Source organism: Tachyglossus aculeatus, chromosome 21 (genome assembly GCF_015852505.1).
Source record: "Tachyglossus aculeatus isolate mTacAcu1 chromosome 21, mTacAcu1.pri, whole genome shotgun sequence".
In the NCBI taxonomy this organism is placed as follows: Eukaryota; Metazoa; Chordata; class Mammalia; order Monotremata; family Tachyglossidae; genus Tachyglossus; species Tachyglossus aculeatus.
In genome coordinates, this window is record NC_052086.1 from 36,636,087 (window position 1) to 36,655,329 (window position 19,243).

At 45.6% G+C, this 19,243-nt stretch overlaps 1 protein-coding gene across 2 annotated transcripts in view; it reads left to right on the plus strand.

The window, feature by feature from the left end:
- Positions 1-2,601, plus strand: part of GALNT9 (polypeptide N-acetylgalactosaminyltransferase 9) — a 260,712-nt gene extending 258,111 nt beyond the window's left edge. For both annotated transcript variants that reach the window (XM_038763871.1, XM_038763870.1), the window contains 2 exons: positions 307-474; positions 1,869-2,601. In XM_038763871.1, the coding sequence (XP_038619799.1) occupies positions 307-474; positions 1,869-2,015 (315 nt within the window). In that variant the 3' untranslated portion in view covers positions 2,016-2,601. The remainder of the gene's footprint in view (positions 1-306; positions 475-1,868) is intronic.
- The last annotated feature ends 16,642 nt before the right edge of the window (positions 2,602-19,243 follow it).

The window sequence follows — 19,243 nt, forward strand, 5'->3', positions numbered from 1 at the left end:
AAATACCTGACTCCCCCTCTAAACTTAAGCTCCTTGTGGGCAGGGAACGTATCAACCAACTCTATTGTATTGCATTCTCCCAAGCACTTTGCTCAGTGCTCTGTACAAAGTATGTGCTCCATAAATACTACTGATTGATTGATTGTAATCTCCCTCTCACGAGACTGTCACATGGGAACTCTACTTCAGGACTTGGGGAAAGTAGAGATTTGCACCCTGCCTGTGAACCTGTTTTCTGAGATATTTAGCCCTGGATAATGCTGCCCGCCACGATTCCCAGCTGATCTCTGTCCTCTCTCCCTCCAGCTTGTGCGCTACAGTGCTGAGGGTCTGCTTCAGCTGGGCCCTCTGGGCTCCACTGCTTTCCTGCCCGACTCCAAGTGTCTCATCGATGACGGGAAAGGCAGGACGCCCACTCTGAAGAAATGCGAAGATGTCTCCCGGCCTGCCCAGAGACTCTGGGACTTCACCCAGGTACCTTGGGGTGGATATAAGCTGTCTCTCCTTGTGGGGAGTAAACAGTGGGAAATGGGATTAGAAAAGCCCACCCAGGCCAAGAGGGGAAGGAGGCCGGGAACTGCTGGACCCTTGGAAGTTGGCACAGCCATTTCCCTGATTCTCCTCTCTCCCCAGGAACATAGAATGAAGCTGACTGCTCGGGTGAGGAACACCTGGGCCAGTGGCCACAGAGACTTTGACAAGCAATTATAATAATTGTGGTATTTGTTAAGCACTTACTATGTGCCAGGCACTCTACTAAGCACAGAATAGGTACCAGTTAATCGGGTTGGACACTGTCCCTGTCCTTCGTGGGGCTCACACTCTTAATCCCCATTTTACAGGTGAGAAAGCTGAGGCACAGAGAAGTGAAGTGATTTGCCCAAGGTCACACAGCAGACAAGTGGCAGAGCCAGAATTAGAACCCATGGCCTTCTGACTCCCAGGCGTATGCGCTATCCAGTATGCCATGGCAAATAGGGGAAGACACCGAAAATTCCTCAGCCTGACACCTGTAAAGATACTAAGCACTTAAAGATGGTTTTTTTAAGCACTTGCTATATTCCAGGCACTGTACTTAGCACTGGGATACAAGAAAATCAAGTTGAACAAAGTCCCTGTTCCACATAGGGCTCACAGTCTCAATCCCCATTTTACAGGTGAGGTAACTGAGGCCCAGAGAAGTGAAGTGACTTGCCCAAGGCCACACAGCAGACAAGGGGCAGAGCTGGGAAGTTTAGGGATGTGAAAAGATAGCTTAGTCACAGACCCATGAGTTGGAGGAGTAGGAGGCGAGAGAGGAACAGAAACGATTGTCCTCATTTTGCAGATGGAGAAATGGAGATACAGAAGGATTAAATGACTTTTCACCTCACGCAGTGAGTCAGCAGGGTAGTTGGGCCTAGAAAGTAGGCTTCTTATGCTGTCACCCGGGGGATATGGAGAAGATAAATGAGAATATCTGTGAAAGCATTTCAGGGTCTTGTTCTCAAAGTGAAAAATACTTATTAAACTCCCAGGCCCCACTGTATTGTTATTCTGGGGGCTCTGTAAGAGCTGGTCAAACAGGCACAGTTCTTGACCTCTGGACCCTATCATTCCAGAAAGACAGACACTATAGAAATCTGAATCATTGTAATAATTGTTTTTCTTAGATTATTTTTGCATTATCTGCATTTTATGCTGCAGAATCACTTTGAGATTTACAAAAAGAAATCTTAATTATGGAAGAGGGATCCAGAAATATTGTTTGAATGGTTGCCCATGATAAAGAAAACCCAGAGTCTGGTGTGGTCAGAACCACTGCCCTCGCCATCCCACCCAGCATTCATGTTGACATGTTTCCTTTCTCCCCTTGGCCATCCGCTCAGAGTGGCCCCATCATCAGCCGAGACACGGGACGGTGCCTGGAGGTGGAAATGTCCAAGGATGCCAACTTTGGCCTCAGACTGGTGGTTCAGAGGTGCTCGGGGCAGAAGTGGATGATTAGAAACTGGATCAAACATGGACGACACTGACTCCAGGGCAGAAAGACTGGCACTAGCCGTCTCTTCCCTCCTTCTCTCCCCACCGGGTCATCGTCCAGCCTGGTGCTGGACTCCCCCCCGCCTCCCCCGCCGAGAACTTCGTGGGAAACTGACCTCGGGCAGGAGAGACCCGTAGAGGGAACCTTCATGCGGCAGGGAGTCCTGGGTTCAAACAGCAAGGCCCCGGACACCCTTCTGCTCGGCCTTGGGAATCCAGGCAAGCCTGGTGATGTTACAGAGTTGATTCATCATATTGGGATGAACAGACAGTTGGGTGGAAACGAAACCTCCCTCCTGGAGCAATCAGAACTTTATTCCACTTGTGTGGAACTAATGGAAATCATTCTACTGCCTCCCCGAAGGAAAATTCCTCCCCGGATGGAGGGCCTTTTAGCGTTAAGTTATTGACTGGTGCACAACTCCCATGATGAATAATCATGTGCCTTTTTACTGTACTTCCTATTCAAGCAGGCGGGCAGCCCCACCCTTTCAGCATGTACTGATTTATTGTACTAAAGAACTGATCGTGTAGATAAACACAAGGCAAAATACACTATATTGTACATTTCAAAGATGATTGCCCGGGTGTCTTTGTTTGATAACACAGGGCAGCTGGGCCTCCAGTTGCATACCACTGTCATCCACGTACCATCGTGGTGGCACAGTGGACTAGTGACTGAAGATCGCAAGTTGCTTAGTTTATGCCCTTGTTCGGCTTTCTCGACTACAAACAGAATGAAAAAAAGGGCATTGTACCTTAAAATAGCGAGAGAGATATCTATGAACCCGTAACCATCTGATAAAAGAGCACGCCAAGAAGAGTCGCCATTTTTATAAATTCAAGGGAAGAGATTCGGCCTTCTTTTCTTTCCCATACACAGACCCGGGCAGACAGGCACTTTAAAGGCTCTTTCAATGAGTAAGATGAAACAGGCTCACATAAACCAGATCACTTGCGGAGTCTGGTTTTATCAAGAATGCCATGATACCCCCTGGGACATGGCCCAGACCACCGTTTTTAATCTCTAGTGTTGGAAATGAGCATATTTAACTTTTCAGGACTCATAACTTAATCACACTCCCTGCATGCCCTTAGCACATACACCCCCTTCCAATAAAGTAAAGCCAAAGAGGGAAATGAAGGCAGGAGAGAGTGGAAAATCAGGCTGCTGTTCAAGACAGTCATGTTAGCAGCCAGGACCTGTCTAGCCCTGCCCATCCCAGTGTGACTTCAAAGTCACTGTAGAGAGAAAGGAAATGTTATCACCGAAGAACAAGAGATAACAGGTTAAGAATGCAGCCTGAAAAACATAAAGGAGTCCCTTCTGATTCTTAGGGTTGTTAAAATCTGTCCTCCTGGGTTCAGAAAGTCAGAATTACAACCCTGAGAAGGCTCTACTTTAAATCGAGACTCCTACCTGCCTGTGCTAGCTCAGGTGAAGCTGTTCAATCAATCAATCAATAAATCAATAGAATTTCTGGAATGCTTACTGCCTGCAGAGTGATAAGATCTTGAAATGTGGGAGGGCATCCCACGCCAGAGGCAGGATGTGAGCGAGAGGTTGGCAGCCAGATGGACGAGATCAAGGTACAGTGACTAGGTTGGCCTTAGAGGGGCAACAGTAATAATAATAATAATAATAATAATAATAATAATGGCATTTATTAAGCACTTACTATGTGCAAAGCACTGTTCTAAGCACTGGGTAAGTTACAAGGTGATCAGGCTGTCCCACATGGGGCTCACAGTCTTAGTCCCCCTTTTACAGATGAGGTAACTGAGGCACAGAGAAGTTAAGTGACTTGCCCAAAGTCACACAGCTGACAAGTGGCAGAGCCGGGGTTTGAACCCATGCCCTCTGACTCCAAAGCCCGGGTTCTTTTCACTGAGCCACGCTGCTTCACAGTGTGTGGCCTGGGTTGTAGTAGGAAAGGCAATGGGTGGGTTGCTCGACTCTGGAGACCCCCTATGATACCCTAGCCTTTTTTGCTCCATAAACACTTGACAGTTTGAGAGAGGCGAATGCATTCCCCATCATGTCTACTCCAAAACATCCCTCAAGAGGCTTCCATTTTATCTTGTCACTATGGAAAGTCGAAACAGGAAAGACAGTAGTATTAATAAAAGTAATTTAGCACTTACTGTGTGCAGGGCACTGTACTGCGCATTGGGAAAGAACACCCAAGAAGGAACTAGAAACAGTACCTAGCCCTCAGGGAACTCGCAATCTAATAATGTATTATAAATACTTATTTTCAATTAATGTCTGTCTTCCCCTCTAGACTGTCAGCTCCGTGTGGGCATGGAATGTGTCAGCTAACTCTGTTGTATTGTACCCTCCCAAGTGCTTAGTACAGTGCTCTGCACATAGTAAGTGCACAATAAATACCACTGATTGATTGATTGATTGATTGATGAATAAGGGACACAGTTCTACTCAAAGAAGGTAAGGGCACCACCAATTTTAAGGAGGCCATTTGAGTGAGGAAACTAAGGAAACATGATATAAGTTCAGAGTATTTTGCCTTTGTTTGACCTTGCCTTTACAAAGGAACAGGAAGGGCTTTGAGGAATGACTAAAAGTTCCACCCATTACAAGGGCAGCTGCTAAAAATCAAGTGTTTTAAAAGAAGTTTTACAGGCTTGTGCTTCACCTTGGGATTTTAAAAAACAGAAACATAAAACGAACCTGCTATCAGAAAAACTCACAAGGACAAAACCAAATGGAAGAACTCTTCCTTGATATTTCAAGGAAGAAAACTAATCACTCAAGCTAGTAACTAAGAGGTAAGAAGGTATCCAACCTTGAGTTTGGTAAAGAATTATAAATCTTCTGAATTTGGGTAGGGGAAGCAGGGTGGAAGTGAGTCCCACCACTGTAAAGAGGCTTGAATTAAATGGCAGCTGTTGAGATACAAGTGGAAATCTCTAGACTGTAAGCTCTTCTCAAAACTGTAAGCTCCTTGTGGACAGGGAATGCATCTACCAACTCTCCCAAGTGCTTAGTACAGTGCTCTGCACACAGTAAGTCCTCAGTAAATAACGTTGATTGATTGATTGACTGAGGAGCATTCAATCATATTTATTGAGCGCTTACTGTGTGCAGAGCACTTTACTAAGAACTTTGGAAAGTACAATGTAACAGACACATTCCCTGCCCACAACGAGCTTACAGTCTAGAGGGGAAAAGGCCTCAACTCTCCTGACTGCTTGGTAAGAAAATGCTGACTGCCTGATCATCAGAATCAAAGCAATTTTTGTTCCATGGGCCTTGTAGGCGAGGGAGCTACCTCTCTGCTGCTCCGCTGATTGCCTAAGGATAATGGTGACCCAAAGCCATAGACAAACGGAAATGTCAGTTATCCTAAGATGCCAGTCCAAACCCCTTCTTTGCCTGACTTTGATCCCACAGTACTTATGAAGGGCCTACTGGGTACTTGACTGAATTCTGGGAGAATAATAACAATAGATGTGGTATTTGTTAAGAACTTACTAAGTGCCAAGCACCATGCAAAGCCCTGTAATCTCCTTGAGGGCAGGGTGGCAACTGAGGCACAGAAAAGTTAAGTGATTTGCCCAAGGTCACACAGCAGACAAGTGGTAGAGCTGGGATTTAGAAGCCAGGTCTTCTGACTTCTGGGCCCACACACCCTTCTAACTAGGCCATGCTGTTTCTTGAAATGGTAAAAACAACAAAATAATGATCTCCGTGATGCTGAGATCACTCATTTCCAGAGAATATTCCTTGCCACAAAAAATGACGAAGAATCGAGAATCCAAGCAGGTCTGTTGAGAGCGCATGTTTCAAGCTGGAAAAGAAGCCTGGAAAGTTGACTCATGAATGCTAATTTCCAACTTTATGGCAGCTCCTCATAATAATAATTGTGAAGCACCTACTATGGTCCAAGCACTGTATTAAATGTTGGGGTCAATACATCATAAGCAAACTGGATGCAGTCCCTGATCCACAAGGAGCTCACAGCCTCAAGGGATAGAAAACAGGTATTTTTTCCCCATTTTTACAGTGAGAAAACTGAGGCACAGAAAAGTTAAGTCACAGACAGATCCTGCTACTCCCAGGTCGCTCCTCTAGGCCACACTCTTTCTCCCACTATTTCTCTTACAGGATATCATCCTCTATAATCCCAAAGTCTTTTGGTGGAACAAGGAATTAATTTTCACACAGATATATCCCCAAAAGAGTACTTTATACTTGTTTAAATAATAATAATAATAATGGTATTTGTTAGGGGCTTTCTATGTGCAAAGCACTGTTCTAAGCACTGTGGGGATACAAGGTGATCAGGTTGTCCCACGTGGGGCTCACAATCTTAATCCCCATTTTACAGATGAGGTAACTGAGGCACAGAGAAGTTAAATGACTTGCCCAAAGTCACACAGCCAATAAGCGGCAGAGCTGGGATTAGAACCCATGACCTCTGACTCCCAAGCCCGGGCTGTTTTCATTGAGCCACTCTGCTTAAACCTCTCCATCAATACAGAAAGCATCAACTCCTCAAAATACAGTGAATTTGGCCTTCACCGTGAATATTAACATTTCATTGAGCAAATGGACAAAGTCAAAATCTGCTAGAGACCATCCATTATTCATTCAATCGATTCATTCAGTCAAAATTACTGAGCCTTTACTGTGCACAGAGCACTGTACTAAGTGCTTGGAAAGTACAATTCAGCAATAAAGAGAGATAATCCCTGCCCACACCGGGTTTACAGTCTAGAAGGGGGGAGACAGAATCAAAACAAGTAAACAGGCATCAGTATAAATAGAATTATAGATATGTACATATATACACATGTGCTGTGGGGTGGGGATAAGGGGGTAGAACAAAGGGAGCGCGTTGGGAGATGCAGAGGGAGAACTGAAAGGACTCATTCATTCATTCATTCAGTCGTATTTACTGAGCGCTTACTGTGTGGGGAGCACTGTACTAAGCACTTGCGGGAATACAATATAGCAATATAACAGACACATTACCTGCCCACAATGAGCTTACAGTCTAGAGGAAAACAAGCTTCTCATGAAAATAGTTAACTTCTGGTTAAGCAATGGAAAGCCCACCCATGCTGGGATAGATATAAAAAATACAGACTGGTTACGGGTCCTTGTCCCTCTTGGCATTTACAGTCAAAAGGAAGAACACGTTTTGAATCCCCATTTTGTAGATGAGGGAACTGAGGCACAGAGAAGTTAAGTGAATTGCCCAAGGTCACACAGCAGACAAATGGCAAAGGCAGGATTAGAACCCAGGTCCTCTAACTCCGAGGCCCAGCTCTTTCTACTAGGCTGGCAGGTCATCTCTACCTTAGCCACAAATGATAGGCTTTCCAAACTTTCCAAGGGATCAACTTCCTCATGCAGAATTATACAGCTCAAATACATGTAAGCTTTATTTTTTTTATGGTGTTTGTTAAGCACTTACTATGTGTCAGGCACTGTACTAAGCGATGGGGTAGATTCAAGCTAATCAGGTTGGCTGTAGTCCACGTCCCACATGGGATTTATAGTCTTATTCCCCATTTACAGATGAGGTAACTGAGGCATAGAGAAGTGAAATGACTTGTCCAAAGTTACATAGCAGGCACATTGTGGAGCCAGGATTAGAAGCCAGGTCTTTCTGACTCCCAAGCCTGTGTTCCAATAGGCCATGCCCCTTCTCCTTGTGAGCAAGGATCATGTTTACCAACTCTATCATATGGTAGTTTCCCAAGCACTTAGCACAATGCTCTGCACACCGTAAGTGTTCAATAAATACCACTGATTAAACGACTGATTTTTTTTGCCACTTCCATAGCTGCCACTAGAGTCGAGGTGAGAAAAAGGACATGGGAGAGAGAAGGGGACTCTTTCACCTTCATCCCTACATCGATACCCCCTGAGAAGGGGACTCTTTCACCTTCATCCCTACACTGATACCCCCTTCAGAAGAGGTTGTTGGAGAACTGTTGGTGAGAATCAGAGAGATAGGAACCAGGGCTAGTGATGAAATCCCAACTATGCCCCAAAATTTCCTTGTCTGAAACCTAAGTTATTTTTTAAGCAAGCATGGTTAGACAGCAAGGATCTAAGTAAAAAAAAAATTGAAAAAAGTATCAATAAACCTGATTCACCTCACAGTTACCACATGAACAGGTTCTAAGCAGAATTTCAAAAAGCACACATAATAATAATAATAATAATGTCATTTATTAAGTGCTTACTTTGTTCTAACTGCTGGAGAGGTTACAAGGTGATCAGGTTGTCCCATGGGGGGCTCACAGTTTTCATCCCCATTTTACAGATGAGGGAACTGAGGCCCAGAGAAGTGAAGTGACTTGCCCAAAGTCACACAGCTGACAATTGGAGGAGCTGGGATTTGAACCTATGACCTCTGACTCCAAAGCCTGTGCTCCTTCCATTGAGCCATGCTCGTGGGATCACTCATTTGTAACCATACCCACTAACCAGACCACTGGGAAACAGTTTTAATTGAACAGCTGCTACTGATAAAAAGCAGTAAACTTGATTTTTGTTTCTCTGCTCCACATAAATCATCAGGTATCCAAAGTGAATTTCCTTAATAAAAATGGTCCTTCCTCTGATGAGGCTCCATTTATAGCTGTTGGAGTCTGAAGCGCTCTTAATTCTGGCAGGATGGTGATCCGAAGCAAGACAGGCCCAACTCAATCCTAAGAGGGCAGATTTCACTTAACTTTTAGAAGGGCCAGATGCATTCAGTATTGTCGTTGCCAAACTGACTGTGCATGCCTGGGGGGCTCAAAGCTCCATTAGACACCATTCCTCTGCCCTAACCAGAGCTCCTCAAACCCCTAGATAACTCTAGTACTAAATTAACCATGACTGTGGCAGAGGAAAGGGAGGTCCTTAGGCATAGCAGTGGAGAAACAGGGTGGCCAAGTGGAAAGCCCACTGTTGGGTAGGGACCGTCTCTTATGTTGCCAACTTGTACTTCCCAAGCGCTTAGTACAGTGCTCTGCACACAGTAAGCGCTTAATACGATTGAATGAATGAATGAATGGAAAGAGCACCAACCAAGGAGTCAGAGGATCCTGACTCTGTCCTTTGCCTGCTGTGTGACCTTGGGCAAGTCATTTAACTTCTCAGTGCCTCGATTGTCTCCTCTGCAAAATGAGGATTAGAAACTTGTTCTCTCTCCTATTCAGACAGGAAGTCCTATGTAGGATGAGTGTTTCCAAACTGATTATTTTAAGTCCACCCCAGCATTTAGTACAGTGCTTGGTTCATAATCAGAGCTTAACAAATACTTGAGAAACAGCGTGGACGAATGGATAGAGCACTGCGCCTGGCGGACAGGAGGACCTGGGTTCTAATCCCAGCTACTCTACATGTCTGCTGTGTGGCCTTGGGCAAGCCACTTAACTTCTCTGGGCCTCAGGCCCGCCACCTAAAGCTCAACATGTCGAAGACTGAGCTCCTTGTCTTCCCTCCCAAACCTTGTCCTCTCCCTGACTTTCCCATCTCTGTTGACGGCACTACCATCCTTCCCGTCTCACAAGCCCGCAACCTTGGTGTCATCCTCGACTCCGCTCTCTCATTCACCCCTCATATCCAAGCCGTCACCAAAACCTGCCGGTCTCAGCTCCGCAACATTGCCAAGATCCGCCCTTTCCTCTCCATCCAAACTGCTACCCTGCTCATTCAAGCTCTCATCCTATCCCGTCTGGACTACTGCACCAGCCTTCTCTCTGATCTCCCATCCTCGTGTCTCTCTCCACTTCAATCCATACTTCATGCTGCGGCCCGGATTATCTTTGTCCAGAAACGCTCTGGGCATATTACTCCCCTCCTCAAAAATCTCCAGTGGCTACCAATCAATCTGCGCATCAGGCAGAAACTCCTCACCCTGGGCTTCAAGGCTGTCCATCACCTCGCCCCCTCCTACCTCACCTCCCTTCTCTCCTTCTACTGCCCAGCCCGCAACCTCCGCTCCTCCACCGCTAATCTCCTCACTGTACCTCGTTCTCGCCTGTCTCGCCATCGACCCCCGGCCCACGTCATCCCCCGGGCCTGGAATGCCCTCCCTCTGCCCATCCGCCAAGCTAGCTCTCTTCCTCCCTTCAAGGCCCTGCTGAGAGCTCACCTCCTCCAGGAGGCCTTCCCAGACTGAGCCCCTTCCTTCCTCTCCCCCTCGTCCCCCTCTCCATCCCCCCATCTTACCTCCTTCCCTTCCCCACAGCACCTGTATATATGTATATATGGTTGTACATATTTATTACTCTATTTATTTATTTATTTTACTTGTACATTTCTATCCTATTTATTTTATTTTGTTGGTATGTTTGGTTCTGTTCTGTGTCTTCCCCTTTTAGACTGTGAGCCCACTGTTGGGTAGGGACTGTCTCTATGTGTTGCCAACTTGTACTTCCCAAGCGCTTAGTACAGTGCTCTGCACATAGTAAGCGCTCAATAAATACGATTGATTGATTGATTGATTGATTGATTGAGGATTAAGATTGTGAGCTCCATGTTGGACAAAAGACTGTGTCCAATCTGATTAAGTTGTATCTACCCCAGTGCTTACAACAGTGCTTGACTCATAGTAAGTGCTTAATAAGTACCATAAATTAATTCATTCATTCAATCGTATTTATTGAGAGCTTACTGTGTGCAGAGTTTAACAAGTACTGTAAGTATTATTATAAGTATCATTCTTCATATTAGTAGTAGTTGTAGCATCATTTATTGATCACCCACATGTACTGGATACTTGGAAAGTAGAGGAAAAACCAAGTGACACGTTCCCTGTCCTCAAGGAGCTCACACGCCAATGGGGGAGACAAACATCGATATTTACAATACTGTCAAAATTAATCAACTGAGCAGAAATATGCACATGAGATCATTAGAGGGTGTAATAAGTCCAGGAGGGTTAGAAATTGTACCTTACTCAATGGCTATGAAAGGGTTCAACAGACTGTGCTCTAATTGCCCACAGAGTATGCAGTCAGGGGTGAAGGGGTTTGGGGCTGCCAAAGATAGAATTACCATATGGCAACTTGGAAAAGTCACCTGGACCTGGAATAAGCAGAAAACCAGGCCCATGAAAGCCCAAACAGAATGAGAGTAGAAGCCAGAGGATGCAGTTCCACAGCACTTATGCACATATCTGTAATTTATTTATTTATATTAATGTCTTTCTCCCCTCTAGGATGTAAAGTCATTGTGGGCAGGGAATGTACCTGTTGTATTATTAGATTGAACTCTCTTAAGCGCTTAGTACAGTGCTTTGCACACAGTTAAGTGCTCAATAAACACGACTGACTGACATTTGAAGGATGAATGTCTCATTCGAGGGTTGCAACCCACCCGAGCTCTGAAGCGCCCTTCTAACAAGACTGTTGAGGCTTCTCCCCGACTCCCAATCAATCAGTCAATCGTATTTATTGAGCACTTACTGTGTGCAGAACACTGTACTAAGTGCTTGGGAAGTACAAGTTGGCAACATATAGAGACAGTCCCTACCCAACAGTGGGCTCACAGTCTAGAGGGAGCCTCTGTAGGGCCCCAGGAGCCCCTGAAGACTGGGAACACCAGTTATTCATCTTCTCCTCCTCACCCCATCCCCGGACCCTCCCCAGAGCTGTCCCTTAGGGTTCTGCAAAGTTTGACACATTTGGGTGGGTTTCACAGCCAAGACAGAAGCTTCTGGCTCTCCCAAGTCCTGGTTTAGAATAAAAAACATTTTGCAGGTGGATTTATGCTAACAGCAGTTTGAATTCACAGTCACGTGATGAAGCATTTACAATAACTGAGGAGCTCATTATGGGCAAGGAGCGTGTCTGCTAATTCTTTTATATTATACTTTCCCAAGTGCTTAGAACAGTCCTCTGCACATAGTAAGCACTCAATAAGTACCACTGATCAACTGATTGATTGAGCAGTGTTCCCTAGTGGAAAAAACATGGGCCTGATAGTGAGAGGATTTGGGTTCTAATCCCGGCTCTGTCACTTGCCTGATGTGTAACCTTGAATAAATCACCTAACCTCTCTATGCCTCCATTTCCTTATCTATAAAATGGGGAAATCAATGCCCATTCTCCTCCTTATTTAGCTCTTGAGCCACATTTGGGACAGGGACTGCGTCTGACTTGATTAAATTGTATACACCCCAGCACTTAGAACAGTGCTTGGCATATAGTAAGCGTCACCTTGGGGACACTCTGGCTACCATTGGGTCACTGTAGACAGGACACTTTATGGGCAGGAAATACGTCTACGAACTCTGTTGAACCGTAGTCTCCCAAATGCTTTAGTACAGTGCTCTTCACACTCTATGAGTGCGTTTCTCCCCAGTCTTAAACTGATTGAAGACTTATTCACCAAGTTAATAAATATGCATACGAACAGTGACATATTATCTTTCGGTTATCTCTCAAGCCCAATAACAATTTCAGATAGAAAAATGCTGCCTGACCCCGACCAGTGAATCGAATCGAATGAGCTGTGAAGATTCATACCTTCGCTCACGCGTGAAATCACACTGCCCCATCAACTCCCCGAAAGCCTCCGTTTCCAAGCCAATGAACTTCTAGCGCAACCTGAGGAAACGCTTGTTTGGTCACCCCGAGAGCACAAACCTGAAATGGAAACCCAGGGGAGCCAGAGAAAGAAACAGAAAATCTCCTGTGGGGAGGCCTCGGAAGGGTCATAGGCCCCAGCGTGAAGCTAAGTGGGGCCAGAGAGGCCTCTCCCCTGTGGAAATTGAAAGGAAAAGGGCTCCAGGGTCAGTCTGGCCATTAAGGGGTGATCCTCACTATCTAGATGTCACTGTGAGAAGCAGAGTGCCCTAATGGAAAGAGCTCGGGCCCGGGAGTCAGAGGATGTGGGTTTTAATCCCGTCTCTGCTCGTATGCTGTGACCTTGGGCAAGTCACTTAACTTCTCTGTGGCTCAGTTACCTCATCTGTAAAATGGGGACTAAGACTGTGGGACAGGGACTATATCCAACCTGATTACCTTGTATATACCCCAGTGCTTAGAACACTTCTTGGCACACTGAGAAGCAGTGTGGCTCAGTGGAAAGAGCATGGGCTCGGGAGTCAGAGGTTATGGGTTCTAATCCCAGCTCTACCACTTGTTAGCTGTGAAACTTTGGGCAAGCCACTTAACTTCTCTGTGCCTCAGTTACCTCATCTATAAAATGTGGATTAAGACTGTGAGCCCCACGTGGGACAATCTGATTACCTTGTATCTACCCCAGTGCTAAGAACAGTGTGTGGCACGTAGTAAGTGCTTAACAAATACCATTATCATTATTACTATTATTATTATTATTATAGTAAGCACTTAAATACCACAGTGAATTAATTACTTTGGCCATCTGGCCTCTGTGAGATCACTCTGACCACCATGGGGTCACTCAGTATCTCCACACCTTTCCCCTACCTCACTCACATGTAGTCACTGGTCAGGTCTAAGTGGTTACTTCCCTGAGCCAGTCCGAGGCCTGGAAGTGGTCAATCAATCAATCAATCAATCAGTCAACGAATCAGTAGTATTTATTGAGCTCTTACTGTTTGCAGAGCACTGTACTAAGAGCTTGGGAGAGTACCATACAATAAAGTTGGTTGGCATATGCCCTGTCCACAACAAAGCAGCGTGGCTCAGTGGAAAGAGCCCGGGCTTTGGAGTCAGAGGTCATGGGTTCAAATCTCGGCTCTGCCAATTGTCAGCTGTGTGACTTTGGGCAAGTCACTTAACTTCTCTGTGCCTCAGTTATCTCATCTGCAAAATGGGGATTAAGACTGTGAGACCCACATGGGACAATCTGATCACCTTGTAACCTCCCCAGTGCTTAGAACAATGCTTTGCACATAGTAAGTGCGTAATAAATGCCATAAAAAAAACCAAACAAACTTGCAATCAATAGTGGGAGTCAGATGTTAACATAAATACACAAATTACAGATATATACATATGAGCTGTGGAGCTGAGTGAGGGGGTGAACAAAGGGAGCAAATCAGGGACACACTGCATTGTGCCTCCTCTCCTTTCCCAACACCCCACTCCCAGCATGACTATCTTGCCTAATCCATGACTTGGCAAGGGGAAGTGGATTGAAGAGGAAGGAAGGGAGGAATGGAAAGAAGCAGGACAGGGCAACTATTTCGAGCCTCCATAATGACTTCAGGGAAGGGAAAGGAGAAGGAGAAAGGACCCACTAAATATTTTTACCCGGAAAAGGTTTATTTCAGCCATGAAAATAATCCCTGGCCCAGAGCATTGGGCAGAGAGAATTGGGCAGCCAGCCTGAAAAGATTATCCCTGGCAGCAGTTCTTTTCTCTTATTTTCCGGTGCTTTGCAGAGGAATTGCTCAGTGGAATCCGGGCTGGCTTAACAAACCATCCGTCCCACAGGTCTCCCTACTTATTCAATGCCAGTGTCGTGATTGAATTGGTTCATTCATTCATTCAATTGTATTTATTGAGCGCTTACTGTGTGTAGAGCACTGTACTAAGCGCTTGGGAAGTACAAGTCGGCAACCTATAGAGATGGTCCCTACCCAACAACAGGTTCGTAGTCTAGAAGGGGGAGACAAACAACCAAACAAAATGGTTCTATCTGGCTCCTCACCTGTCACCCCAACATCACTGCTCTCAGCTCCAGTAGCCAAAAGGGGAAGGGACACTGATGGGGGCTGAAGAATAAGGTCATTGAATACTTTTGACACACAGTGCTTTGCACACAGTAAGCACTCAATAAATACTACTGCATCAGTCTTGAAATACAGCAGCCAGAGGTGGTGACAGGTGGCAGCAGCATGGGTGCCCAACAGGAAGATGCTGGCATCTCATATCTTACTGGATAGAGCTTGGCCCTAGGAATCAGAAGGACCTGGGTTCTAATTCAGACTCCACCACATGTCTCCTGTGTGACCTTGGGCAAGTCACTTCACTTCCCTGGGCCACAGTTGCTTTATCAGTAAAAAATGGGGATTAAGAGTGTGAGCCGAATGTGGGACAGGGACTGTGTCCAACCTGAATAACTTGTATCTACCTTAGCACTTAGAACAGTGCTTGGCATATAGTAAGTGCTTAACAAGTACCATTATTATTATTATTATTATTATTAATAACTGCTCTTCTCCTGAGTCACTCCAGGGTCAAATCACATGCCTTGGAGAAATGCTGTGGTTATGGAGGGACTCCAGTGATGGAGAAGGTAGACTAGCAGGCCACAAGGTAGCCCACATAGGTTCTCTACAGAAACTACCATTGGGGCTGACACTTCTTTACTTGCTGGAAGAGAGGTGTCCCACCCCAGCTTCCTTGTCTACTGCAGAAAATGGCAGCATCTCCTCTTCTGGTAAGGGACAATTATCTGCTTTCCTCAGGGACAGCCTCACAGTCGGACTCTTCACTTGTCTATCTAATGCCAACCAACTCGCTGCATCCCGATCTTGTCTATCTTGCCCACGACTCCTCGCCCATGACCTGTCTCTGACCTAGAACATCTTCCCTCTTCATATTCATTCATTCATTCATTCAATAGTATTTATTGAGCACTTACTGTGTGCAGAGCACTGTACTAAGCACTTGGGAAGTACAAGTTGGCAACATATAGAGATGGTCCCTACCCAACAGCTGGCTCACAGTCTAGAAGTTCATATCATTCTCTCTACCTGCAAAGCCTTATTAAAAGCACCTTCCCTCCAAGAGGCCTTCCCTGATTAAGCCCACATTTTCTCTTTTTCCACCCCCTTCTCTGTCATCCTTGCACTTGGATTTGCATTCTTTATTCACTTCACCCTCAGCACTTATGTCCATATAATAATAATGATGGTATTTGTTAAGTGCTTACTATGGGCAAAGCACTGTTCTAAGCACTGGGGGGATACAAGGTGATCAGGTTGTCCCATGTGGAGCTCACAGTCTTAATCCTCATTTTACAGATGAGGGAACTGAGGCCCACAGAAGTTAAGTGACTTGCCCATAGTCACAAAGCTGACAATTGGCAGAGCTGGGATTTGAACTCCTGATCTCTGACTCCAAAGCCCATGCTCTTTCCACTGAGCCACGCTGCTTCTCAAGTGTATCCATATCCACATTCATTTATATTAATATCTGTCTCCTGCTCTAAACTGCAAACGTATTGTGGCCAAGGAACATGTCTACCAACTCTGTTATATTGTACTCTCCCAAGTGCTCTGCACACTGTAAGTGCCCAATAAATACAACTGAATGACTGATTAGAGTTTCTAAAATCCACAAGAAGGAAGTCTTTTTCAGAGTGCCTTCTCCTCCAGATAGGTTGATTCGGTTCTGGGATATTTCCAAAATGAAACTTTCCTTGGGGTGATGGGAGGTCTCCAAGCGACTACAGAAAAGGAAAAAAGAAAATGGGATTTGTCATCCAGTGTGATTCTCAAAGTGCTTCGGTGCTTTTCTGCAAATGGAAAAAACACTCATTGCATCCTTACCCATATGTTAGACACATTTGAATCCTTGTAAATGAATTTTCCTAGACCCAATCAGATTAACTACATATCAGAAGTGCCATTTCAGCAGACAGCTTCTCTTGCCCCTGGCTATTATCTAATAAAACTCCATAGGCAGCAGCAGAAAGCAGAGATAATAGATTGGCTCCTCCTTGTATATGCTAAGCAATCCTGCAAATACAGGTGAATTTCATGGGTGTGCTTAGTCTAGATCTCTCAGGGTGAACTCTTTAGCAGCATTATCAGTCAGTCAGTCAATCATATTTATTGAGAGCATACTGTGTGCAGAATACACAATAAGTGCTTGGGAGAGTATCTCAATGCTGATGACACCCAAATCTACATCTCCACCCCTGTTCTCTCACCCTCCAGACTTGTATCTCCTCCTGTCTTCAAGACATCTCCATCTGGATATCTGCCTGCCATCTAAAACTCAACATGTCCAAGACTGAGCCCCTTATCTTCCCTCCCAAACCCTATCCTCTCCCTGACTTTCCCGTCAATGAAGATAGCACTACCGTCCTTCCCGTCTCACAGGCCCGCAACCTTGGTGTCATCCTTGACTCCGCTCTCTCGTTCACCCCACACATCCAATCCATCACCAAAACCTGCCAACCTTACCTCCGCAACGTTGCCAAGATCCACCCTCCAAGCTCCATCCAAACCACTACCTTGCTGGTTCAATCTCCCATCCTAACCTGACTGGATTACTGCATTGGCCTCCTTTCTGATATTCCATCCTCCTGTCTCTCCCCGTTTCAGTCTATACTACACTCTGCTGCCCAGATTATATTTGTATAGAAATGCTAGAGGCATGTCACTCTCCTCCTCAAAAATCTCCAGTGGTCGCCTATCAACCTTCGAATCAAACAAAAACTCCTCACTCTTGGCTTCAAAGCTCTCCATCACCTCGCCCCTTCCTACCTCACCTCCCTTCTCTCCTTCTACAGCCCAGCCCACACCCTCTGCTCCTCTGCCACCGCTCACCTCATCACCAGGCCTCCTTCTCGCCTGTCCTGCCACAGACCCCTGGGCCCACATCCTTCCACTGTCCTGGAATGCCCTCCCTCCACACATCGCCAAACTAGCTCTCTTCCTCCTTTCAAAGCCCTACTGAGAGCTCACCTCCTCCAGGAGGCCTTCCCAGGCTAAGCCCCCATTTTTTCCTCTCCTCCTCCTCCTCCTCCCCTTCTAATCTCCCCCCTCCCTCCCTCTACCCTGTCCCCTTCCCCTCCCCACAGCATTTGTGTATATTCGTACATATTTATTACTCTATTTATTTTATTAATGTGTATATAGCTATAATTCCATTTATTCTGATGGTATTGACACCTGTCTACTTGTATTGTGTTATTGCCTGTCTCTCTCTCCTAGACTGTGAGTCCATTGTTGGGCAGGGACCATCTCTATATGTTGCTGATTTGTACTTCCCAAGCGCTTAGTACAGTGCTCTGCACACAGTAAGCACTCAGTAAATATGATTGAATGAATGAATGAAAGATGCATTCCCTACCCACAATGAACTTACAGTCTAGAGGGGGAGACAACAAATAAATTACAGATATGTACATAAGTGCTGTGGGGTTGGGCGGTGGGATGAATAAAGAGAGCAAGTAACAGTGACACAAAAGGGAGTAGAAGAAAAAGAAAATGAATTATGAATGAATTAATGGTACTTGTTAAGCACTTACTATGTGCCAAGCGCTGTTCTAAACTCTGGAATAGATACAAGGTAATCAGGTTGTCCCACATGGGGCTCACAGTCTTAATCCCCATTTTACAGATGAGGTAACAGAGGCACAGAGAAGTGAAGTGACTTGCCCAAGGTCACACAGCAGACAAGTGGTGGAGCCTGGATTAGAACCCACGTTCTCTGACTCCCAAGCTCGTGCTCTTTCCAAAAAGAGAGCTTAGTCAGGGAAGACCTCTTGGAGGAGTTGTGCCTTCAAAAAGGCTGTGAAAGGGTGGGGGAGAGTAATCATCTGTCACGTATGAGGAGGGAGGGCGTTCCAGGCCAGAGGCAGGATGTGGGTGAGAAGTCGGCAGCGAGATAGATGAGATCGAGGAACAGTGAAAAGGCTAGCATCAGAGGAGCAAAGAGTGCAGTCTGGGTTGTAGGAGGAGAGTAGCGATGCAAGGTAGGAGAGGACAAGGTGACTGATCAATCCATCAGTATTATTTATCAATGGCTTCCTGGGGCCTGAGCTCTGTTCTAAGTTCATGGGGGAGTTGAGTGGAGGGAGCTGAAACAATCCCTGCCCCCAGAGAGCTGTCAATCTAGCCTTCTGTAAGGTTGGGATGACTTGGGTCATGACCTGCAAGCTGAATTGGTTCCTTTCCCACCTGGTGTCCTTTGCCCCGCCATGTGCTGAGGTCTGGCTTGCTGCATACTAATGGCGGAAGCTCTCCCTCATGTTCTCACATCTGGTGAGTCTGCTTCTTCGGTTAGGATTCGCTATGTTTTCTTACTCCAACAGAGCCACTAGGGGAATTTTTCTATCATAGCAAACTTACACTTGAAGGATGTAGAGGTTGGGGGGCAGATGGGGAGGACAGGATGCTTTACTATTTAAGAGTCATCTAGCATTAAATTACCCCTAGCAAACGTAATTGGTTGAAAATCTCAGCACTCATTCAAACAACTCACCTGGCTAGAGTGGTGATGATCTTTTAGGGAAAGGCTGAATTGGGTCCATTTCGTAGAGACAATGGGAAGTTAAATCTGTATCTTATTGGTAATG